At 43.0% G+C, this 26,314-nt stretch overlaps 1 protein-coding gene across 6 annotated transcripts in view; it reads left to right on the top strand.

The window, feature by feature from the left end:
* The window catches only part of ripor3 (RIPOR family member 3), a 295,541-nt gene that overhangs the window by 233,068 nt on the left and 36,159 nt on the right, over positions 1–26,314 (top strand). For 5 of the 6 annotated variants that reach the window (XM_078555330.1, XM_078555332.1, XM_078555331.1 and 2 more), the window contains 2 exons: positions 17,618–17,747; positions 18,058–18,726. In XM_078555330.1, the coding sequence (XP_078411456.1) occupies positions 17,618–17,747; positions 18,058–18,726 (799 nt within the window). The remainder of the gene's footprint in view (positions 1–17,617; positions 17,748–18,057; positions 18,727–26,314) is intronic. The other variant, XM_078555329.1, reaches the window with a different exon arrangement.

The following is a 26,314-nucleotide window of genomic DNA, read 5'->3' as shown; positions in this document are numbered from 1 at the left end:
AGAGCCTGGCGGGATGACCTTTTAAAGATACGTTGATGTATTACGATGAGCTCCCCGATGACCATTGACAGGCTGAGCGGACGATCACAACCTGCATTCCCGCTGTCATGAAACCAATTGCGCCATATTGTCCATGCACACCACCTATCACGCCCGCTGCCAGCAGGCACGGAAAATTCTGTCCTTTATCCTTCACATCCCTGCATCATGATCCCTCGGCACTCCTGTGAAGCCTCTTGGAATTTTTTTAAATGTTAATTTGGCTATAAAGGTAAATTGTTGGGGAAATTTATATCTTTTCTATAACAATTTACAGTTAGAGAATGGTATGTTGTCATCGTATGTAGAAACATTGCACATAAATAAAAATATTTAAGCTGATGTTGGATGCTTACAATGCATAACTAACTTCAGAGGATGTAAAGTGACTGTTGTTAGGGCCCTTGCATTTAAAAAAAAACAAAAATGATGTAAAATTGATAAATTTTTAGGCTTTAGATCCTAATACATCTTTTAAACTTTCCCTAATTATATTCAGACTCACCCAGAACAATTTAGAATACCAAGCAATCTAACTAAGAATGTATACACAAAATATGACACTATGGCCAGCATTTAAATGCTGGAAGATAGAGGTTGCAATCAAATATTATCCTTTATTACGAGAGGGATTGAACATAAAAGTAAGGATGTTATTTTTCAGTTATACAGGGCATTGGTGAGACCGCACCTCGAATACTGTGTACAGTTTTAGTCTCCTTATTTAAGGAAGGATGTAAATGCTTTGGAGACGGTTCAGAGGAGGTTTACTAGATTGATACCTGGAATGAGTGGGTTGTCTTATGAGGAAAGGTTGGACAGACTGGGCATGTTTCCACTGAAGTTTAGAAGAGTGAGGGGTGATTTAATTGAAGTATACAAGATCCTGAACGGCCTTGACAAGGTGGACATCGAAAGGATGTTTCCTCTTGTGGGCAAGTCCAGAACTAGGGGCACTGTTTTAAAATTAGGAGTCACCCTTTTAGGAATTAGATGAGGAGAAATCTTTTCTCTGAGGGTTGTGTGACTTTGGAATTCTCTGCCTCAGAAGATGGTGGAAGTGGGGTCATTGAATATTTTTAAGGCAGAGGTAGATAGATTCCTGTCAGGCAACAGGATCAAAGATTATCGGGGTTAGATGGCAATGTGGAAATCGTAACACAAGAAGATCAGCCACGATCTTATTGAATGGCGGAGCAGGCTCAAGGGGCCAAATGGTCTACTCCTGTTCCTATCTCTTATTTCTTATGTTCTTATGTAATTGGCATTAGCTATTCTTTATTTGTTAAATTCAGCTTTGTCAAATTGAATCTGAACTACTTTTTCACTTTTAAATAAGCCTCCTCAAAATGTATTGATATATCATGCCAAGGAAACACAAATATATTCAATTGAAAACCAAAAAACTCTGTAAGAAAGACCCATATGTTGCTCACTCAGGAAGTTAAGGATAGTATTTGTTTATCAAGCCTCAAGATTGGGATTGATTTAGAAACCAGAAAAGGAATGCAAAAAAGGTTCATAAAAAGGGAAATAAACAGAATATGAGAGTAAATTAGCTAAAAACAGATTGGAAGAGCTTTTATAAATATATAAAAAGGAAGAGAGTAAATAAAGTAAACGTTGGTCACTTAGAAGCAGAAACAGGAGAAATTTTCATGGGGAAATTAAGAAATGGGAGTCATCGAACAAGTATTTTGTGTCTGCCTTCACTGTAGAAGACAAAAATTACATTCCAGAAATAGAGGGTAACCTAGGAATTAAAAAGAGTAAAGAAATTAAGGTAATTAATATCAGGAAAGAAAAAGTATTGGAGAAACTCAAGCGCCTAAAATCCGACAAATCCCCACGGCCTACATCCTAGGGTTCCATAAGGGACAGTTGCAGAGATAGTGGATGCACTAGCTATGATTTTCCAAAATTCCTTTGATTCAGGAACAGTTCTATCAGATTGGAAGTTGGCAAACATAACACCACTTTTCAAGAAAGAAGGGCAGAGAAAACAGGGAACTACAAGCTAGTTAGCCTAACATCAGTCATTGGGAATGCTGCAATTTATCAAGGAAGTCTTAACAATGTATTTAGAAAAGTATAGTATGATTAGGACAAGTCAAAATTGTTTCACAAAAGGGAAATCCTGTTTGACAAATTTTGAGAGTTTTTTGAAGGTATAACTAGTGGGGTAGATAAAGGGGAACCAATAGATGTAGTATACCTGGATTTCCAAAAGGCATTCGATAAGGTGCCACACAAAAGGTTAATAGGAAAATAGGACTCTTGGAGTTGGGGGTAATATATTAGCAGGGTTAGAAGATTGGTTAACAGACAAGAAGCAGAGAGTGAGTATAAATGGGCCATTTTCAAGTTGGCAGGGTGTGACTTGTTAAGTAACACAAGGATCAATGCAACAGCCTCAGCTATTTACAATCCATATTAATGGCTTAGATGAAGAGACAGAGAGTAATGTAACTAAGTTTGCTGATGATACAAAGCTAGGTGGCAAGGTAAGCTGTGGGGAGGACACAGAGAGGCTATAAGGAGATATAGACAGGTTAAGTAAGTGGGAAACAAGATGGTAGATGGAGTATAATGTGGGGAAGTATGAAGTTATTCACTTTGGTTGGAAGAAAGAAAAGCAGAATTTTTTATTAAAGGCGTGAAACTTGTAGATGTTGATATTCACAGAGACTTGGACGTGGCCCAACAAGTAATGCATGCAATTAGGAAGTTAAATGGCATGCTGTCCTTTGCTGCAGGGGTTTGGAGTACAGGAATAAAGAAGGCTTGCTACAATTGTATAGGGCTTTGGTGAGAACACATCTGGAATACTGTGTGCAGTTTTGGTCTTCATATTTAAGGAAAGATATACTTGGAGGCAGTGCAGCAAAGGTTCACTAAATTGGTCCCTGGAAGAGTGGGTTGTGCTATGATGAGAGGCTGAATAAATTGGGTCTATATTCTCTGGAATTTAGAAGAATGAGAGGCGATTTCACTGAAACAAACATGATTTGGAAGGGGCTTGATAAGATGGATGCTGAGATATTGTTTCTACTGGTTGGGGAATCTAAAACATGGGGGCACAGTCTCAGGATAAGGGGCCAGCCATTTAGGACTGAGATGAGGAGAAATTACTTCACTCAAGTAGTTGTGAATCTTTGGAATTGTCTACCCCAGAGGGTTGTGAAGGCTCCAATACTGAATACATTTAAGGCTGGGATAAACAGATGTTTGGTCTCCTATGGAATCAAAGGATATGAGGAGCAGGTGGGAAAGTGGATTTGAAGGCCATGATCAGCCATGATTGTACTGAATGATAGAGCAAGCTCAATCATATGCTACTATTTCTTGTGTTTTTCTGTTCTTTGGTCACTTCCCCTAAATTATGTCTCTCCAATGGCTGATGTTTGGCCTTCCATTTTGTCCTGTGTCAAACACCTTCAGTCATTAACTACATTAGCGTGTTAAATAAAAGCAAGTTGTTGTTAAGTATTCAACACAGTGTTTAAAAAAAAACTCTCTACTAGCTGACATTGGTTTTACTAGCGCATGAGTTTTAAAGCAGGCCCATAAGCACATTGTGGGAGAAATAATGGCCTCAAAATTTACAGCAAAGTGTGGAGGGAGCAGGGAGGAGTGAATGAAAAATCCTGAAATGCAGGACCTCATATGATTTTTTTTTCCCCCTGTTTCTGAGCTAGGTTGAGATGCTGGCTGACTGTCAGGTGGGAAAGTCTGTGGTAAAAGGCCATAGTCGGGGATTGGAGAGAGGTGGAGGGTTGGAGCACGTTGGGTGGTGTTGTGGGTGTATCACAGACCGGCCTAGCGATTGAGGCATTTAGGGAGGGTGGGAGGTGAGGAGTGCTCAGCAGATCACAGATAAGGAAAACAATGGAGGCAGGTTAGCTTGGAGTAGCCAGAGGGGGAGGAAATGTCTACTCCTTGCCCAGAGGCAGTGCTTGGAAAGGCATTTACAATAGTGACATAAGAACAGGAGTAAGCTACTTAACCCCTCGAGCCCGATCAACGAAATCATGACTGATCTGCAACTTATCTGCTGGATTCCAACCCTGAGAAATCTAAAAAGATGAAATCTAAAATGTTGCTGAAAATGAGACAGACAGTCCCATTAACATATTTATTTATTTTTTATTCTTTCACAAGACATGGGCATTGCAGGCAAGGCCAGCATTTTTATTGCCCACCCCTAATTGCCCTTGAGAATGTGATGAGCCACCTTCTTGAACTGCTGCGGTTCATGTGGTGGTGGTACACGCTCAGTGCCATTTGGGAGGGAGTTCCAGGATTTTGAGTCAATGGTAGTGAAGGAACAGAGATATAATTATATGTCAGGATAATATGTGGCTTGGAGGGGAACTTGCAGGTGGTGGTGTTCTGCCGCCCTTATCCTTCTAGGCAGTAGAGGTCACAGGTTTGAAAGGTGCTGTTGAAGGAGCCTTGGTGAGTTGCTGCAGTGTATCTTGTAGATGGTACACACTGCTGCCTCTGTGCATCGGTGGTGGAGGGAGTGGATATTGGAGGTGGTGGATAGGGTGCCAATGAAGCGGGCTGCGTTGTCCTGGATGGTGTTGAGTATCTTGAGTGTTGATGGAGCTGCACTCATCTGGGCAAGTGGAGAGTATCCCATCACACTCCTGACTTGTGCCTTATAGATGGTGGACAGGCTTTGGGGAGTCAGGAGGTGAGTTACTCTCTGCAGAATTCCAAGCCTCTGACCTGCTCTTGTAGCCACAGCATTTCCATGGCTGGGACAATTCAGTTGCTGGTCAATTGTAACCCCCAGGATGTTGATTGTGGGGGATTCGGCGATGATAATGCAATTGAATGTCAAGGGGGGATGGTTGGATTCTTGTTGGAAATGGTCATTGCCTGACCCTACGTGGCACAAATGTTAATTGCCACGTATCAGCCCAAGTCTGAATGTTGTCCAGGTCTTAGTGCACATGGGCAAGGACTGTTTCAGTATCTGAGGAGTCGCAAGTGGTGCTGAACATTGTGCAATCATCAGTGAACATCCCCACTTCTGACCTTATGATGGAAGGAAGGCCATTGATGAAGCAGCTGAAAATGGTTGGGCCTAGGACACTACCCTGAGGAGCTCCTGCAGTGATGTGCTGCAGCTGAGATGATTGACCTCCGACCTCCAACAACCACAATCACTTTTCTCTTTGCTAAGTATGACTTCAACCAGTGGAGAGTTTTCCCTCGATTTCCATTGACTCAAGTTTTGCTAGTGCTCCTTGATGCCACACTCGGTCAAATGCTGCCTTGATGCCAAGGGCAGTCACTCTCACCTCTTCTTGAATTCAGCTCTTTTGTCCATGTTTGGACTAAGGTTGTAAGGAGGTCAGGAGTTGAATAGCCCTGATGGAACCCTGGCGGAATTACTGACCTACCTCTTAACAACGGGTTTCTTGCTACCTCACAGCCACTGTTTGTGGGGGTGTTCGGGTTGAGTTTAAGGGATTTTTAACATTATAGCCCTTCCCTTCTCCCATCCATCCTGGGGCGGGGGCGGGGGGCGGAGGGGGGGGGGCGGTTGCGGTTGGTTAGGCGGGTGGCATTAGGATTCCCCTCAATGAATCTTAGAACTTAGACATATTTCATAGTTAAAAAATATTGCTAAGACATTTTCCTTAGGTTCATCCAAGTTGCACCTAAAAGTCAGACTGAAATAACATTGCTTTTAATTTATTTCTGCTTTGCAACAGAGTATTCAGTCCTGTGTGAGTACAAACAACACAACTAGCAATAGCCTTTATATTGTAAACTCTTTTTCTGTGTAATGTAAAAGTACCCCTTTTCTCTATATCTGATACAGCTTCTCAAATTGAGTTCCAGATCAATATTGCCACCTTTAGGTAACATCCTGTTATAACAGCATCTCATGCATAAAGTTTATTGAATCGAAGTTTCATTTTAAGCAATATCAGCAACTGATATGCAATAATGTAACACCTATATGATATAAAAAGCAATGTTGCAAAAAAATTCACTGAGACATGCTACTCTTCAAGTTTTCTTGTATTAAAATGGCACTGATTATCTTTAGGCTGGAATCATTACTGTGCTGATTATGAATTAATAGTGTGGGGATATGATGCACTGTGAGGACAGGCGTTCAGAGGTCTTTTCTTATGTCCTGAATTCCACTCTGAAGATTGAATGGAGGATGAAAATTTTTTGTACATGCAATTGGAAAATTGGAACAAGTCTTTAAAACAGCATCCATTTTTCATGATTGCTACAAGACCGGCTATTCACAGCACAATCTGTGAGTTCCTGATTGTAAGTTCTACCTATCCAGTATTAGACTAAGGAGAAAATGGTAACCTCAAGGTACATTCTGGGAACTATACAAGAGTTAAAGTGGGCCAAGGCGGTGAAGTTCTTGTCTGACTCTCTACCTATAGTACTGCTTCTTCAAAAATGGTTAACAAAAATGAGAGCACATGAATTTGGAGGTAATGTATTGACATGGGTAGGGAATTGGTTAAGAGACAGGAGATAAGTATGTGTACTACGATTGGCGGGATGTGCCTCTCTCATCCCCTCTGCCATTGACCCCATTGCTTCCAGTAAGCGATGCTGTGGAGGATGTCTCTGCACCAGCGCAGGAGACCCCCAGTAGACTGGGGCCCTCAAGACCTCAGACCTTCAGAGGATGTCTGCCTGGTCATCAAAGATAATGGCACAGTGCAGTGAGCAGACTGCCTCCACCTCAGCTGCTGATGTTGGAGTTGCACCAAAGCATACAGGGCATAACAGAAAACTTAAGATTTTATGAGAGCACAAAGGTAGCATAGGTGTGTTTAAAAATGAAAAAGTTCAATTTGTCGCATGTAAACATTGTACATTATATTGCTTTCACTTTATTCATGTGTGCATCATCATTTATTGGGGCCAGCTTAGTTAGAAAGCTGAATGTGATAGCACACCTCATAGTTGGCACCCATTGATGGCTACAGGGGAGTTAGGCATATTTCCTTGATTGTGGAGGAAACAGTGTTGTGTGTTTGCATTCAGTCTTTCTTGAATGTTCATGTCAGTGTCCAGTTTTGCACTTACCTGTCTGTGGGACATGGCTGCACATGCAGGCTCACCTGGCCCTCCCTTATATGTAGTGTCAGGGAGATTGTCTGAGATACTCTCAATGGGGAATAATTAAACTCTTGTAACTCTTTTGAGTCAAAACAAATAAACTAAATTAACAAATCAAGGGACAAATTAAAAGGCAGCCCCTTAAAGGGAAACTGCAAAAACAAAAGACAAAATTTAAAGGAAACTTGCAAACATTAAACCAAAATGTGATTAAGAGGGTCAATAAAACACCCCACTCCCTGTGGCGCCCACCAAGCATGGAAGGTCTCGACGGTGCCAGCGGACACCATGTGCTCCCTTTCCAGGGACACCCAGCTGCGAATGTAGCTCGAAAGAGAGGCAGACAGTCGAGTCAGACGACTCCCTCAATCACCCGCAGCCTGGATCTGTTAATGGCCAACTTGGCCAGGCCCAGGAGCAGGTTCACGAGGAGGTCCTCCAGGCCCCCCTCAAATTAAACTCTTGTAGGTGCATTTGAAGCCCTGTAATGACGATGCACAATCTGAATTCTCAGTCATGGGAGGCTGAAAGATGTGTGTCCAAGTGCGAAACACCACTGGCATGGGTTTCCCACCAAATCAATATGGCTGCAGGTCTTGCTGCAGGATCCCACGTATCTCTGTGACTGCTCCCCAGGACAGCCTCAGACATCTCTGGTATTACCTGTCCGACATTTGCAGTTCCTGAAGATGTGGTGATGCTCCAGTGCCCATCTTCTATGATGCCTTCTCTGGATGTCTGCCTCCTGGCCAGCTGCCTGCTGCTGGCCTTGAAGCCGCAGTTGTTGGCCAATGACAGCACTCCTTTGTCACATTCTCTCTTCCTGCTCCTGAGCTTGCAAGAATATTGGGTGTTTCAGACTCAGAGAAAATCCATCAATAGTTTAGCTCTGAAGAAGGGTCATATGGACTTGAAACATTAACTCTGTTTCTCTCTCCACAGATTCTGTCAGACCTACTGAGTTTTTCCAATATTTTCTGTTTTTATTTCAGATTTCCAGCATCCACACTATTTTGCTTTTATCCATCAATAGTTAACTGTGTTAAAAAGACAGGCAATGATATGAGCAGAAAAACAAAAAACTACTGCGGATGCTGGAAATCCAAAACAAAAACAGAATTACCTGGAAAAACTCAGCAGGTCTGGCAGCATCGGCGGAGAAGAAAAGAGTCAACGTTTCGAGTCCTCATGACCCTTCAGCAGAACTGAGTATAGTTAGGAGAGGGGTGAAATGTAAGCTGGTTTAAGGTGGTGGGGTTGGGCGGGGGGTGGGGCGGGGGGGGGGTGGTTGTAGGGACAAGCAAGCAGTGATAGGAGCAGATAATTAAAAGATGTCACAGACATCTGTGCAATGAGATTTTCCAATCCACACATAGGCTACAAACAAAACTCCTCCCAACCTCCACATTGGCCTTCTCCCACTTGGACCTGGACTCCTGCCAGCTTCACCATCAGTTTGCAGAAATGGCCAGTTACAGAACAAGAATCACCTTCCACCTGGAACTCATCACTCTCCATCCTCCCTCTATCACCTTTGAGTTTGAGCCCATTACCCTTGACCCTCCGAACATCACTGTGCACCTTCCCTCTGTCACCCTTGAACCTCCCACCATCACCTTTGACCCTGTGACAGTGACAGTGGACATGTTGTCTCTCCCCTTGACTTTACCCCCTTCACTGTGGGCATTCCTTCACTGATCCTAAAACGTATCCTTGCAATCCCTTGATGCCTTCTGCAGCTCAACCTGCCATCGGGAAACTGAGGTTTCAGCTCCCGCCTAATTAAGTCACCCTGCCCAGCAGGTTTCCTGCTTTCACAGGCCCCATTAAATACTGCCAAAGGTGTGAGAGATCACAGACTTATGACAGGTACAAATTATAATCACACATGTAATGCACAAATGTGACATTCTACAACACTGCTCACAAGCAGTGCCAGTGGTATTTAGCTACTAATTTGGCCTGTTCCTTTAAAGCCACTGTACTAAATAGGTAAATCAAGGTAACTGGAGGTGGTCATAAAAAGCTGAGGTCATTGAAATAGAAATTACAACAGATGATAAACTTTAGGGCCCAGTGCAATGACCAACAACCTTTAATTTTTAAGATTACTTTGCAACTGTATCAAAGTTTGACATTTTGAAGCGTGTTTCTAATTAGCATAAAGATATTTAATACTTGTGGCAATGCATCTCCTGTGGCATTGCTCATGGTGAATTTGATGACACGAAACCAGGTCAGAATGTAAGTTGTGAGGAGGATGCAAGGAGGCTTCAAGCGGACTTGGACAGGCTAATTGAATGGACAAGAACATGGCGGATGGTATATAATGTGAATAAGTGTGAAGTTATCCACTTTGGTAGAAAAAAACAAAGTCAGAATATTTCTTAAATGGTGAGAGGTTGGGAAGTGTTGGTGTTCAAAGGGACCTGCGTGTCCTTGTTCACGAGTCACCAAAAGCTAGCGTGCAGGGACAACAAACAAAAAGGAAGGCAAATAATATGTTGGCCTTCGTTACAATGGGATTTGAGTACAGAAGTAAAGATGTGTTGCTGGAATTGTGTAGAGCCTTAGTGAGGCCGCACCTGGAATATTGTGTATGGTTTTGGTCTCCTCACCTAAGGAAGGATGTACTTGCCATAGTGGGAATGCAATAAAGGTTCACCAGACCAATCCCTGATGGGATTGTCTTATGAAGAGAGATTGAGGAAACTGGGCCTGCATTCTCTAGACTTTCGAAGAATGAGAGGTGATCTCAATGAGACTTTAAAAATTCTTACAGAGCATGACAAGGTGGATGTAGATATGATGTCTCCTCTGGCTGCTGAGTCTAGAACCAAAGGACATAATCTCAGAACAAGGGGTAGGCCATGTAAGACTGAGATGAGGAGGAATTTCTTCACTGAGGGTGGTGAATCTTTGGAATTCTCTACCCAAAAGGGCTGTGGAAGTATCAAGCATGTTCAAGGCAGAAATCGATAGATTTCTGAGATTAATGACGTCAAGGGATATGGAGGTAAAGTGGGAAAGTGGCATTGAGGTAGATGATCAACCATAATCTAATTGAATAGCAGAGCAGCCTTGATGGGCTGAATGACTACTCCTGTTCCTATGTTACGAAACAGAGTCTGTCCCATTTTATCACAATGTGTTGTGAGTCAATTCACAGTGAAACACATTGCCACATTCAGCTCGTAGCCTGCCCTTGGGCCTCTATCAATGTTGTTCTTTGTTTTGTTTTTTTGTTTGCTGTGAGATGCATAAAAAAGGCTCAAGTTGAATTACAATCTGTTTCTTTCCTTTCCTGTTAAGCCTACCCATTTCTCAATCCTCCCCCTTTCAATGGATAGGCTTTAAGTGGGAACTAACTATGCTGGGGATATGGTGTATGTTGATTTAACCTCAATGTGGAGCTGATTACTGATGGATTCAACAAATGAAAAAATAAATCTTTAGTGGATTCCATAAAGTTATTTTCTCATAAATGTGGTAAAAGTTCTAAAGCATACTATAATTTTTGTCAGGCTATCTTGTAGTTAGTCTGAGGCAGCAGAATCAGTTGAGAAGTTGTTTTACAAAAACTCTTTTTTTGTGGTGTCACCTTTTTCATGCTTGACAGATTTTTTAGAGTTCTTTGAGGATGTAAAAATCAGGATGGATAAAGGGCAACCAGTAGACGTAGTGTATTTGGATTTCCAAAAGACATTTGATAATTGCCACATTAAAGGTTAGGTGACATTTTAGCATGGAAGAGAGGGTTGACTAACAGGAAACAGTCGGCATAAATGGATTATTTTCAAGTTGGCAAACTAACTAATGGAGTGCCACAGGGATCGGAGCTGGGGCTTCAACTATTTACTATCTATATTAATGATTTGGATGCAGGGACCAGCTGCATTGTAACTGAATTTGCAGATGATACAAAGATAGGTAGGAAAGCAAGTGTTAAGGAGGATACAAAGAGTCTGCAAAGGGATATAGATAGGTTAAATGAATGGACAAAAATTTGGCAGATGGAGCATAACGTGAGAAAGTGTGAGGTTGTCCACCTTGGCAGGAAGAATAGAAAACCAGAATATTTAAATGGAGAGGAACTGCAGAATGCTGCAGTGCAAAGGGATCTGGTGTCCTTATACATGAATCACATGTTAGCATTCAGGTACAGCAAGTAATTAAGAAGTGTTAGGAAATAGAGATAGTTTAAGTAAATTATATTTGTATTTGTGGGTGTTAGAAATAAGTTCTAGCTTTAAAGTTTAAGTTTGACTTGTAATTGTGTGCTAAGAAAAGGTAAAGTTGAGTTTTAGTTTCACTTTAAAAGGTGCTTGCATTTCTAATGTTTTTTTACAACTGTTGAAGAGAAGTTAAAACAAACATGAGTAGAAAAAATTGTGCTGTTGCCTAGCAGCAAGGGTCCAGACAGGCAGCCCTACCCCCGAAGCCCCCACCCCACACTCACACATACACATACACACACACACAACAGGCAGAGCAATTGAAAGCAGCTTGAGTTCAGTTTGGAAGAAGGTGTCAGGAAAGACAGGTCATGAAAAGGGACAGATGTCAGGTTCCAAACTATGGAAGAAATTCCCCAAAAGAGTGCAGCAGGAGAAAGTCCCATGAAGACCTTCTAGTCAAAGGAGAGACAGGAACCTGGAAAAGGCCCTGTTAAGTGAAGGTAAGAGTGAGGGTCAGAGGAAGGCTCTAAGCTTTAAGCTTAAAGGAAGAAAAACTGCAGGAAGCAGATTTAAAGTGAGAAGCCAGAAGGTCCAAAGAGATGGCTGGATGTATGTAACCCTTTCCTATGAACGTATGAGGCAGTGGTGTACTGTTGACAGCTGAGCCAGTGAGAGAGTGTGTGGAAGAAAGCGTGAATGTATGTGGTGACCCAGGGGAAGAGGAACATTGGAAGGACAGTTCGAAACTCTGGAGGTGGACCATTGCACAAGGCATTTGAGAGAAGGCATCGGTTTGGGAGAAAATTCTAAAGCGAGTTCTTGGAGAGTAGAGATTGGAAATGCTCATGTGAAAGACGGAGTTCAGTGAGATTGTTTGGCTCACAGTGTGAAAAGTATCTGGGAGGAGCCGATGAGAGATTCATAGCATCTGTTTGGAGTGGAATCTGTCACTTGGGGCAGAATTTTCGGGCTGTCGGGGATGTGGAGCGGGAGCGGGCACTGGCCTGATTGCTACCCGCAATCGGGTCCACGCCACCATTTTACGTGGGCGGGCCTTAACTGGCTCGCCCAGCGTGAATCGTGGCTCCTGAGGACAGTGGAAATGGGTGGGCGGCGGCAGGTCCGCAATGACCGCTGTGTCCAATGGTGACCCAGTGACCTGTTTTAAAAAGTTGCTGCAGCCTTTCAAAGGCTGTGAAACACGGCCAGTGGAAGGGCTCCCCAGAGCGCTGCTGGTGAGCAGGCCAGGCAGGAGGGTAGGGCAGGGGGGCATTGTGCTCCTCGTTTTTCCAATGATTGCCTTGCTCCCCCATCCTCGAGGAGGTGGCAGCACGGTGGGAGGCCTTCGTGCCCCAGGATGGGAGGAGGAGGCTTCCCCACATGACCAAATGTGCCTGGGAGGAGGTGGCAGAGGTGGTGAGCTCCCGCGACGTGGTGCGGTGCACCTGGGTCCAGTGTCGCAAGTGCTTCAATGACTTTTTGCGCTCAGGAAGGATGAGTACCACATTGGCATTGGTCAGTTAACCCAGCAGGTAGGCTTTCCCCCCTGGTGCCCCCAAGTCTGAGTGTAGTGACTGCATTGAATCATTGAAGGCATGTGTCCTTCCCTGGGTGGGCCAGCACATATTGCCCATGCCAAGGTCACCCTGAGAGGGTGGTGAAGAGATGGGTTCTGCCCCCCACAGCATGTCACCATGGCTGAGGGTGCCTCTTTGCTTCTGCAGGTGGATGGTTTCCAATAATGTAATGAGTGCTTTGTGGGACATTCAGCTTTATTAACAAGGACCTTAGTTAATGTTCCTAACCTGGCAGATTTTGCGCTTAGGTATCGAGTATGGAGCTTACAGCCCAGGCTCGTCCTGGAGATCCATATGTGGTATGCTAGCTGAAGGTTCGTTGGATTAAATCCTCCCGGGTGTCCCTGCCTCCCTGGAGTATGCCCAGGTCAACGTCTACCTCCTGAGCATTTCCCTTTGCGTGCTCATCCTCGGACTCATTGCTGGACTCATCGTGTGCAGCCGCAGCCACTGCATCGACGTCTTCATCATCCACTGCGTCCCCCCTTTCCAGCACAAGATTGTGGAGAGCGCAGCATGCAACCACTATCAGCGACATACGATCTGGGGGGTACTGGAGTGCGCCCCCTGACCAGTCCAGGCATCGGAAGGGCTTCTTGAGAAGACCAATGGCTCTTTCCATCACAGCCCTTGTGGAGGCGTGGCTCCTATTGTAGTGCTGCTCAGCTTCTGTTCTTGGATGGCAGAGAGGCGCTATGAGCCACCTTCTGAGGGGATAGCCCTTGTCACCCGGCAGCCATCCATCCAGCCGGGCCGGAGTACTGAAGAGCCCTGGCACCTGGGAGTGTCTGAGGATGTAGGCATCGTAGGAGCTGCCTGGGTACCTTGTACAGACTTGTAGAATCAGCATCCTGTGATCACACACTATCTGCACGTTCATGGAGTGGAAGCCCTTCCTGTTGACGAAGGCACCGGGCTCACCTGCTGGCACCTTGATGGCCACATGTGTACAGTCTATTGCACCCTGGACGCGGGGGAAGCCAGCAATGGCCACGAAGCCTCTGGCTCGCTGTGTCTGGCTTGCCTGGTCCCAACGGTAGTGGATGAAGGTCAATGCACGCCTGAACAGAACGTCTGTAACCTGCTTGATACAAGTGTGAACAGCTGATTGTGAGACACCGCAAAGATCACCCACTGAGCCCTGGAAGGAGCCAGAGGCATAGAAGTTGAGGGCAGCTGTGACCTTTAGAACCACTGGCTTGGGGTGTCCACCCACACAGTTCGCGGAGATCTCAGGCCCAATCATCTAACAGATATAGTTGACCGTCTCCCTTGAGAGACGGAGTCTCCTTCGGCACTGCACCTCAGACATATTGAGGTAGCTGCTTCGTTGCCTGTATACCCTGGCAGCAGGATAGTGGCGTCTTCTGTGGCCCCTTCCACCTTGGGCTACCTCTTGGTCCTGCACCCCTTCTGCCTGCACCTGACCTCCCAAAGGTGGCTCCCCTGGAGGCTGAATGTGTACTGCTGGCCTCCTCCCCCTTCTAGCCCTCCCTTCCTTCTCAGAGGAGGTGCCTCCAGTGGAGAATTCAGCTTCCATTCCCAGGCTAAGGGAAGGCTTCCTGAAATATGCAGGCCCAAAAGAGATTCCTCACTGCAGAGTGCTGACCGGAAGATTGAGTCCAGACCAAGCGGCTGGTATGCGATTTGAAGTATTGCAGATCACACAGGCAAGTATCAGTAACTTTGAAACATCAATATTTGACAGAACACATTCACGACTCCACTGAGCCCTCTTATCCCGCCCGTGGTTGAGGTTAATACAATGTGTCCTACCTGCCTGCCATTTGCGCCTGTGCGCTGACCTGAAGATTGCACGGGTGCTGAAAAATCGCCATCGATTGGCACCTCTAGGGCCTTAAGTGGCCCGTTAATTAATGGCAGGCATGCGTCAGAATCAGCACGCGCCCACCCAACGAAATATCGTGATGGCGCGCGGTGACGTCACACGCCAACGAGAAAATTCTGCCCTTGGTTTCAGAGTGTGATGCACCTGGCCACAAGTCGCCAATTTGTTTACATGGACTGTGTACTTACTGTGAACATTAGAGTATAAGATAGTTTTTGTAACTTGTGTTATCTTTACAAATCTGTATATATCTGTAAAGGTACAATTGTGGGTGAAGGAGTAATGTAATATAGTTCATCTTTTCATGTTAAATAAATGTTTTATTCTTTTGTTAAAAGTTCATCAGTTAGGGAGGCATAGTGGTATTGTCTCTGGACTAGTAAGAGAGACCCAGGGTAATGCGCTGGGGACCTGGGTTCAAAGCCCGCCACAGCAGATGGAATTTGAATTCAATAAAAATCTGGAATTAAAAGTCTAACGATGACTGTGAAACCATTGGCGATTTTTGTAAAAACCCATCTGGTTCCCTTATGTCCTTTAGGGAAGGAAATCTGTCATCCTGACCTGGTCTGGCCTACATATGACTCCAGACCCACAGCAATGTGGTTGACTCTTAAATGACCTAGCAAGCCACTCAGTTGTATTAAACTGCTATATGTCACAAAAAGGAATGAAACTGGACAGACCACCTGGCATTGACCTAGGCGCCAGAAATTACAAGGGCAATATCAACCCTGTCGACCCTGCAAAGTCCTCCTTAGTAACATCTGGGGGCTAGTGCCAAAATTGGGAGAGCTGTCTCTCAGGCTAGTCAAGCAACAGCCTGACATAGTCATCCCCACGGAATCATGCCTTACAGATAATGTTCCTGACACCATCATCACCATCCCTGGGTATGTCCTGTCCCACCAGCAGGACAGACCCAGCAGAGGTCGCAGCACAGTGGTATACAGTAGAGAGGGAATTGGCATGGGAGTCCTCAACATCGACTCCGGACCCCATGAAGTCTCATGGCATCAGGTCGAACATGGGCAAAGAAACTTCCTGCTGATTACCACGTACTGCCCTCCCTCAGCTGATGAATCAGTGTTCCTCCATGTTGAATACCACTTGGAGGAAGCACTGAGGGTGGCAGGAGCGCAGAATGTACTCTGGGTGCGGGACTTCAAAGTCCATCACCAAGAGTGGCTCAGTAGCACCACTACTGACCGAGCTGGCCAAGTCCTAAATGACATAGCTGCTACACTGCACCTGCAACAGGTGGTGAGGGAACCAACAAGAGGGAAAAACATACTTGACCTTATCCTCACCAACCTGCCTGCAGCAGATGCATCTGTCCATGACAGTATCAGTAGGAGTGACTACTACACAGTCGTTGTGGAGACGATGTCCTGCCTTCACATTGAGGATACCCTCCATCGTGTTGTGTGGCGCTACCACCATGCTAAAAGGGATAGATTCCGAACAGATCTAGCAACTAAAGACTGGGCATTCATGAGGCGCTGTGGACCATCAGCATCAGCAGAATTGTACTCAAACACAATCTGTAACCTCATGGCCTGGCATATCCCCCACTCTACCATTACTATCAATCCAGGGATCAACCCTGGTTCAATGAAGAGTGCAGGAGGGCATGCCAGGAGCAGGACCAGGCATACCTAAAAATGAAGTGTCAACCTAGTGAAGGTATAACACAGGACTACTTGCATGCCAAACATTATAAGCAGCAAGTGATAGACAGAGCTATGCAATCCCACAACCAATGGATCAGATCTAAACTCTACAGTCAAACAGGCTCCATTTTCATTGAAACAAGGACCTTATCCCTCAGTGTGGGAGTTAAAAATCTTTAAAGAGGTTGTAAATGCTCTTGAAAGGTAGACTAGATCTGTAGAACTGTCAAGCTATCAAGTTATTTAAATGGTCAGTCCTTTACAAATGGAAGAAAACTGCCTCCCTGTGTCTGTGATAGTTGGAAAACATCTATTCTAGCAGTTTCAATAGCTGTTTGTAAACATAGCCATAAGTGCTATCATCATAGCATTATTAATGCCTTGTTACTTACCACAACCTACCATCATCATAGTGGGGCATTGTACATTCACAGTTTTACAGCTCAAAGAGGGTATTAAAAAAAAAGCTATCTTTGATGTGGAGTTATGAATACAAATGTTTGCTTTTATAAGGGATAAAGTACTGGAGGGGATTTCAATATATTGAATGGGCTTTCATGAATGGGAGTGTTATTTTGTATAGTGAACACTGTAATAGATATTTAGAACTTTATTTTATTTCATCTCAGCATGGCTCCTGATGTCCGCCTATACTGGGTGAGTTGGCATGGAGGGTATAAGGGCATAGGGTGGTGGGTGGGGGGCATGGGTTGTCATGAGTTTGGCACTAAGTTGGCATAGGGCTATAAGGGGACATGGGGATGGGTGGAGGTTCATGAGTTGGCATGCATTGGCATGGAGAATGGGTGGGGGGATGTAGGAGTGAGGGCTAGAGGGCCTAATGTTTAACAAAACAACTGGGATGAAATTTCAGAGAATCTAGGTAGGCCTTTTAAACTGCCCTCCTCAGCAGTTAGCAGCTCCCACAGCTGGCCTGATTTCATCCTGCAGTTGCCACTGCCCCAATGAAAATCATGCCATTCAGGGCATTTTTTTCCTGAGGCGGGTCCACTAAGCTGGGAAATTTCCTGACTCAAGCTATCCACCTTGGAGTGAAAATCCAGTCCTATATGACAAAATTAAATATTTTCTTTTTCAGCAATATCATACAGAAACCTAACTCAAGTTTTTGTGTTTCAATACCTGCTTTTAATTTCTCTCCTACCCTTTGCTTTGTCACAGTCCATTTGATAATGATGAAGTTTCAGTAACATCTGGATCTATCACCAAATTCTCTTTGCCAAGTAGGAAAGGTTCTGTGAATAACTGGACACCTCCCAGCACCCCGAGCTTCAGGGACAAGTTCTTCTCTGTGAGTATCTCAACGTGAATGTGTCATATTGCAATGAGCAATGCACTTCTATAACTTTAGGCAGTCAAGATAATAAATTAAAGTTAATCCTAACAGGAAATAACTGCCAGGTGTTGACTCTTAATTGTAGGGCGTATGATATAATCTTGTATTGACATGCCTCATGTTGACATGCCCAGTATAAAATAGCACAGATTGCGAAAGAGAATATCTAGTAACTGTATATGCTTCAATAATTTAATTTGGTTATATCTTAATACTGTCATGATGAAAGGACATATTAATCCTCTATTTTCTATTCTGTTGCAAGCAGCACATTGGACCAGAGGATACACTGCCTCTATTATGCCATGAAACAAAAGGAACTTTTATCTTTAGTCATTTAGGAAATGGATACCACAATACACATTTGTCATCAGTGCCGGAGAATGAGAAATTTTACAATTACGCAAATATAGATAAACAAGGAAACAGTCACTTTACTGATGACACATTAGCTGTCCAAGAGTCATCTATGGAATTATCCCATAACTTGCAAGGAGCTGTCTCTACGGAAAGGACTGTGCAATCACCATATGTAGAATCAAGATATCCAAATCAAAAAGAATTTCAAAGAGATTCAATACATGCCAGACAATTTCAAAGTTGTTCAGCAATGGCAAAATCTGCTTTGCATGTCGGACCACACCAGAGGCTTCAGCAGCCAACTAGGAAATCTGCTGAATGGGACTCAACAGGCCACGTCAGGAATGTGGATCTTACCAAACCATTAGGTCCACAGAGAACTATGACAGTATTCAATACACATAGAAATAGCACTTCAATGTCTTCTGGAAAGAATATAAGGACAGATTTTATTTCAGTAAATATAGGAACCATACTACAAGAAATACTGACTATTCTAAGGACGGATCAAAAAAACTATAAGGAACTTCAAAGCCTAGAGCAGCAGGTTCTGCACTTCAGAGATATTCTGAAGGTATGTTGCTAGTGTTTCTCCAACAATTATCTTAATTTTTACATCCCCAAGTTGAAGCTGGTATTTTAATATTTTTCAGGGAAAATACAGGTTGGAAAATATTTTAATGTTCAATAAAAATACAAATTAGTGCCCCTTTTAATGAAAAATATTATTACGGACCGGGGAGAGATCTGGGATAATTGTCCTCCTTTTTCCCACCTCGTGACTGACTGCGACAAGATTTATTTTAGAGGAGTGTTTTAACCCCTTGAGTGATGTGACTTTTAAGAACAGATGCAAAATTGGCTTTCTTGTAAGTTTAAATCAAAAGAAAGGTAAATGTTTATTTTCACAGCACCCAAAGTGTAATCACAACAAACAGCCACCCCTTATTCACATAAGACACTGATACACACACACACACACACACACGAAAAGATGATTTCAAGAAATGTAGCATGTATTTGTATTTTTAAAGTCCCGACAGTCAATATTACCCTAATTCTTTAGGAGGGTTGTTGCAAGTGTTGCAGGCCTGAAAATTCTTTTTTGGTTCACTGAGAGAAAAATGCATGTTGATGGTCTCTGATAATAAATCATAATGGCTTCATCCAGGCAACAGCTGGTTTCTGGATTTTCTAGCCAAAGTTGTGGTGGAGCCCCTATAATAAATTATAATCCACTGTTACAAGGAAATCTCCATTGCTCTGCCTGAAGTAAATTTTCAAGGTAGGGTTCTTTCCTTTTTAGGATAAGATCTCTCCCTTCTGAGGTCCTTGTCCCAGGCTTTTCTCTGGTATGTTTTTAGAATAATAAGATATTTGCTACCTCAAGTCAGTTTCTGTCATGTGACCACAGAATCAATATTCCTTTTATCCACAAACGATTTGATGGCATAAGTTATTACCACACGATGGGGAAAGAATGACAGCCATTCACACCTTCTAGTGATAAACCCTTCAAACATATCTTTGTGGGATTTCAACTTTGCAAACACCAAGCCTGGGGCAACTATTATATCTCTGCTTCTGTAAACATCCAGACAATAGTAACTGTTAATTCCACAAGAGATATGTTGCATCCTGATGTTTCTTCAATAGAAGGTCCCCCCAAAAGGTAATTTACATTTTAATGACTTTCCAGAGAAAGGTCCAGACATGAGTTAGTCCTAGTCTGTGCAGAAACCACAAAAGGGTCACCTGACTTCCCCTGGTGTCCATTTTGTCAAGGTAAATTGTCCATATTCCATACTCCTTTTAAAAAGCAAAAATGTCTACCATTTTCATACATTCTCAGGCGAATGATGTGAGCATAATAATACTAAATAGCAAATAAAATTTCATCAACCATTTCAGACTCAGAATTTCTGAATTAATGTCAGTGTGATCACAAAATATTATTAAGGGTCTTTTTTAAAAAATTATATTTAGTCAAGAAACTTGATGTAAGAGCAGAATCACACTTGGAAACAAATCACTAAAATTGGGTCAATCTGAGTACACCTTGCTGCGAGCAAGTGACTGCCATCTGTGGCTGAGAACACATCTGTCCATCAACCAGAAGCATCAAGTCCCCTGGAAGTATAATGGTGCAGTATGTCAAATAGTCAGCTTTGTGGTTTGAGTGGAGAACAAGGAAATGTATTTGCTTTCCTTGGTGATTCCATGGGTTGATCAGTCACAAACATAAAAGATAAGAGAAAGAAAAAAGATAAGTAGGGTGGAATGAGTGATCAGGGAAGAATTTGCAGTGTTGGAAAGAGAGGTTGTCCTTGAGGGGGCATGGAGAGAAACCATTTTGGCAGAGTTGAGAAACGAGAAGGCTGTGATCACACTACTTAGTGTATTCTATAGGTCTCAAATAGTGAGAGAGAGAGATAGAGGAACAAATCTGCAGGGAAATCACAGAGATGTCCAAGAACTATACAGTGGTAATACTGGGGGACTTTAACATTATCCATTTGGGTAATTAAAGTAAAGGTTAAGGAGGGGGAGGAATTTTCTGAAATGTGTTTAGGAGAACTTCCTTTATTAGTATGTTCTTGGCCCAACCAGAAAGGAGGCGAGGCATCATTGGACCTGGTTTTGGGAAATGAGGTGGCCAATTGGACCAAGAGTCTGTAGGGGAACATTTCAGTGATAATCATACCAAGTTTAGTTTGATAATGGAGAAGAGCAAGGAACAAACTAATATAAAACTTCTAAATTGTAAGAGGGCTAATTTCAATGCAATGAGAAGTGATCTAGCCAGGGTAAAATGTAGCCGGAGACTGACAGGAAAAACTGTATTGGAACAATTAGTGATTTTTAATGAACAGGTGCTTCAGGTACAGGCTAGGTATATTCAAGCAAGGGCAAAAGGTAAGGGAGCCAAAAACAGGCCTCCTTGGATGACAAAGACGATAGACGTTGTGATGAAACAAAAAAGAAGGTTGTTTGATGCATGCCAGGTGAATTGTTGAAGTGTGAACCAGGTCAAATACAAGAGGTTGAGAAGGGAGGTGAAGGGGAAAATAAGATTAGCAAAGAGAGAGTATGAGAATAGAATGGCAGTCAACATAAAACGGAACCCAAAAATCTTCTATCAGCATGTAAATAGTAAGTGGGTAGTAAGAGTGTGGAGTGGGTCCTATTAGGGACAAAGAAGGCGATATACTTAAAGGCGCAGGGAAAGGCTTAAATACTTAATGAATTCTTTGTATCAGTGTTTATTAAGGATGAGAAATCTGACAAAATATCAGTGGAAATGGAGATAGTGGAGGCAATGTGGTGGGGGTGGAGATAGCAGAAGGGCTTGCCATATTCTTTCAATCTTCCCCAGATATGGGGGCAGTGCCAGACGACTGGAGAGTAGCAAATGTCACACCCTTATTCAAGAAAGGGTGTAAAGGCAGTCCTAACAACTGCAGGACAGTTAGTCTAACATCAATGATAGTAAGGTTTAATCAGCAAAAAAAAAATCAACAGGCACTTGGAGAGGTTGGAGTTAATTAGGGAGAGCCAGCACAGATTTGTAAAAGGTAGATCATGCTGGACTAATCTAATTGGATTTTTGATGAAGTAACAGAAAAGATTGATGAAGAAAATACAGTGGATGTTGTTTATATGGAATTTAAGGAAGTGTGTGACAAGGTATTACACAAAATTGAGGCTTATGGGATAGGAGGGTCAGTGTCCAATTGGATAAAAAATTGGCTTAAGGACAGAAAACAGCGATTCATGGTAGATGGTTGCTTTGGAATGGGTGCTGCAGATTGAAGGGTAGCAAATGTAACCCCACTATTAAGGCAAGGAGGGAGAGAGAAAACGTGGAACTACGGACCTGTTCGCCTGACATCAGTAATAGGGAAAATGCTAGAATCTATTATAAAGGATATGATAACTGTACACAGGAAATAATGGTAAGATTGGGCAGAGTCATCATGCGTTTATGAAAGGAAAATCATGTCTGACAAACTTGTTGCCGTTTTTGTGAGCATGTACTAGCAGAATAGATAGAGGAAACCAGTGGATGTGGTGTATTTGGATTTCAGAAGGCTTTCAATAAGGTCACACACAAGAGATTAGTAAACAACATTAAAGCAAATGGGATTGGGGGTAATATATTGACATGGATTGAAAAATGGTTAATGGACAGAAAACAGTAGAAATAAACAGGTCATTCTCAGGTTGGCAGGTTGTGACGAATGAGGAATCACAAGGACGAGTGCTTGGACCCCATATTCACAATCTATATCAATGATTTGGATTTGAGGACCAAATGTAATATTTCCAAGTTTTCTGATGATATAAAATTAGATGGGAATGTGAATTGTGAGGAGGATGCAAAGAGGCTGCAAGGGGGGAAGTGAATGGGGGAAGGATATGGCAGATGGAATATAATGTGGAAAAATGTGAAGTTATCCACTTTGGTAGGAAAACAGAAATGCGGCTTATTTCTTAAATGGTGAGAGATTGGGAAGTGTTGGTGTCCAAAAGGATCTGGGTGTCCTTGTTTATGAGTCACTGAATGCTAACATGCAAGTGCAGCAAGCAATTAGGAAGCCAAATGGTATGTTGGCTTTTACTGCAAGAGGATTTGAGTACAGGAGGAAAAAAGTGTTGATGCAGTTATATAGAGTCTTGACGAGACTGCATCAGGAGTGTTGAGCGCAATTTTGGTCTCCTTACCTAAGGAAGGATATACTTGCCATAGAGGTAATGCAATGAAGGTTCACCAGACTGTTTCCTGGGATGGCAGGATTGCCCTAGGAGGAGCGATTGAGGAGACTGGGCCTGTATTCTCAAGAGTTTAGAAGAATTGAAAGATGATCTCATTGAAACATACAAAATTCTTACAGGGCTCTACAGGGTAAATGCAGGAACAATGTTTCTCCTGGCTGAGGTGCGGGTTGCGGTGGTATCTAGAACTAAGGGACACAATCTCAGAATAAGGGGTAGGTCATTTAGGACTGAGATGAGGAGGAATTTCTTCACTCAAAGCAGTGAATCTTTGGAATTCTCTACCCAGATGGCTATGGAGGCTCAGTCATCAAGTATGTGGAAGTCAGATATCAATAGGTTTCTAGACATTAAAGACATCAAGGGATATAGGGATTGTGCATGAGAAAGGCTTTAAGGTAGAAGATTAGCCATGACCTAGTTGAGTGGTGGAGCAGGCTTGAGGGGCCAAATGGCCTACTCCTGCTTCTATTTCCTATGTTCCTTTTCCCCCAAGGATGGGTGCTAGGAACACTGCTTTTCTTTGCTATATATGAATGACTTCAATCTTGGAAGTAATATTTCAAAATTTGCTGATGAGGAGTGGCAAACTGTGAGGATGATATGAATTGCCTGCGATAGGACATAGATAGGCTACCAGACTGGGCATACAAGTGGCAGATAGAATTTAATACAGAGAAGTGTGAGGTGATGCATTTCAGCTGAAGGGATAGGGGGAATTAAATTTGCAGGGCTATGGGGATTGAGCCTGACTAGAGAGCTTGCGGGGAACCAATGGGCCAAATGGCCTCCTCCTGTGCCATATGACTCAAATGATTTAACACTCAATATTTGTAGGTGGTCAATGCTGGAAGGTGAGAGTGACTGCCCTTGACATCAAGGCAGCACGTTAGCTTCATGTATTTAACTTGAGTTTTGTAGACTGTTAAAGAACTGAATCAAGGTCTGTCCTGATACACTTCTAAAGATGACACATGGAAATGTGGCATCAAGGAGCCCGAGCAAAACTGGAGTCAATGGGAATCAGGGGGAAAACTGTCTGCTAGCTGGAGCCACACCTAGCACAAAGGAAAATGGTTGTGGTTGTTGGAGGTCAGTCCTCTCAGCTCTAGGACATCACTGCAGGAGTTCCTCAGGGTAGTGTCCTCGGCCCAACCATCTTCAGCTGCTTCATTAATGACCTTCCTTCCATTTTAAGGTCAGCAGTGGCGATGTGCAATCATCAACGAACAATGTTCAACACCATTCGCGACTCCTCAGATACTGAAGTAGTCCGTGTCCAAATGCAGCAAGACCTGGACAATATCCAGGCTTGGGCTGACAAGTGGCAAGTAACATTCACGCCACGCAAGTGTCGGGCAATGACCATCTCCAACAAGAGAGAATCCAACCCTCGCCCCTTGATGTTCAGTGGCATTACCATCACTGAATCCCCACTACCAACATCCTGAGGGTTACCATTGACCAGAAACTGAACTGGACTAGCCATATAAATACTGTGGCTACAAGAGCAGGTCAGAGGCTAGGAATCGTGTGACGAGTAACTCACCTCCTGACTCCCCAAAGCCTGTCCACCATCTACAAGGCACAAATCAGGAGTGTGATGGAATAATCCCCACTTGCCTGGATGAGTACAGCTCCCACAACACTCAAGAAACTTGACACCGTCCAGGACAAAGCAGTCCACTTGATTGGCACCACATCCACAAACATTCATTCCCTCCACCATCGATGCACAGTAGCAGCAGTGTGTATCATCTACAAGATGCACTGCAGGAATTCACCAAGGCTCCTTAAACAGCACCTTCCAAACCCATGACCGCTCCCATCTAGAAGGACAAGGTCTCACCATCCTGACTTGGAAATATATCGCCGTTACTTCACTGTCGTTGGGTCAAAATCCTGGAACTCCCTTCCTAACAGCACTGTGGGTGTACCTAAACCACATGGACTGCAGCAGTTCAAGAAGGCAGCTCACCACCACCTTCTCAAGGCAACTAGGGATGGGCAATAAATGCTGGCCCAGCCAGCGAAGTCCACATCCCGAGAATGAATTTTTTTAAAAAGCCTGTGCTTTAGCCTATGGAACTGGGCTCAGTTTCAACTGTGTGAATGCCCACTTTATACAACTGATGTTGAAATTGATTAATCATCTTCTTGGCCATATCAATAAGTGTGATTACATTTTCTAGCAAGTCCATCTCATCTCAGTTAATATGATTACGTTCTCCGGGAGTCAAATGTTCTCCTGGTTATAAAAAGTAGGTTCATTCTAATGAAGCCAGCAATTAAACAGTATAAAATACATAATTTAACATTAAGCAGAAATTATGAATAAAATGTTTAAGTGTCACCCCCTCCCTTGAGCTTTTTTTCCCTAGACTTCCCTCGATCCTTTATAATCATCAGGATTTTATGGCTAAACTGAGGTAGATCTGTCTGTATGTCCTGCAGTTTTCTCAGTTGATAATTCTCTACTTAGTTATGGCAATTCCCAAACTCAAATCTGTTGAATGGCCTGTTAAGTTGCAGGAGTTTAGGCAACCTTTTTCAGTTTGATTTTGTTTATTATGACTGAAGAAAGTGCATCAGAGAAATGGCTATTTTCAACATTTGATATTTTGAGGAAAAATAGGTCATCTAACCTCATTACAGTTAAACTCTTTTTTGATGGTAAGATTTGCCTTTTGTTTACTTTCAAAAGAAACACAGAAAAGTTCAAAATGCTCAACAGACTGTTAGCATTTGTAAAACCAGATTAACATTTAAATTTTGAGCCAGTTCTGGCTCCCCAGCTAGGTCCCACATCCACTGTTTGACAGGCCTGCATCTGGACTACCCCAACATTTTGGCAACTTCATTCTCAGAGAAATCCTCCATCACACAAGAGTAATATTTATACTTTTTGAGCTAACCATCTCTATAATTTCTGACCATAATTAGACATTTTATATTGTGAACCTGGTTAGTATGCCAAAATTCATATCACAAAAGATCTTTTCAACAATCGACACACAACCCATCAGTCTGGGATGTGTTTGAAACCGGTCTCAAATGTTCCAATTATTCTATTCTATCTTATTGTTCTGTATTATCTAACTTCAAGTTGTCAAATGTCTGCATTTTATATAGTTTTGAGTTGAACTTGATAGATTAATTAATTAGGAAAGTACATTTTTGCATAACACCCAGATTTAAGCAATAGGATATACATGACAGCAAATTGTGGATATAAGGCATACCTTAATCATCCAGACATGAGAATACCTTACATATTGGTAAATTAGCTATGTTTTTACTATATAATAAGGGAATAACTTATAGATGGGTGTAATTTATACCACATAATTTATGGTGAACTGTGATAGAATGAAGCAATTTGAATT

The sequence above is a fragment of the Cetorhinus maximus genome, chromosome 13, assembly GCF_964194155.1.
Source record: "Cetorhinus maximus chromosome 13, sCetMax3.hap1.1, whole genome shotgun sequence".
Taxonomy (NCBI): Eukaryota; Metazoa; Chordata; class Chondrichthyes; order Lamniformes; family Cetorhinidae; genus Cetorhinus; species Cetorhinus maximus.
Note: the sequence above shows the minus strand (reverse complement) of the source record. Positions and strands in the feature narration are given on the sequence as shown.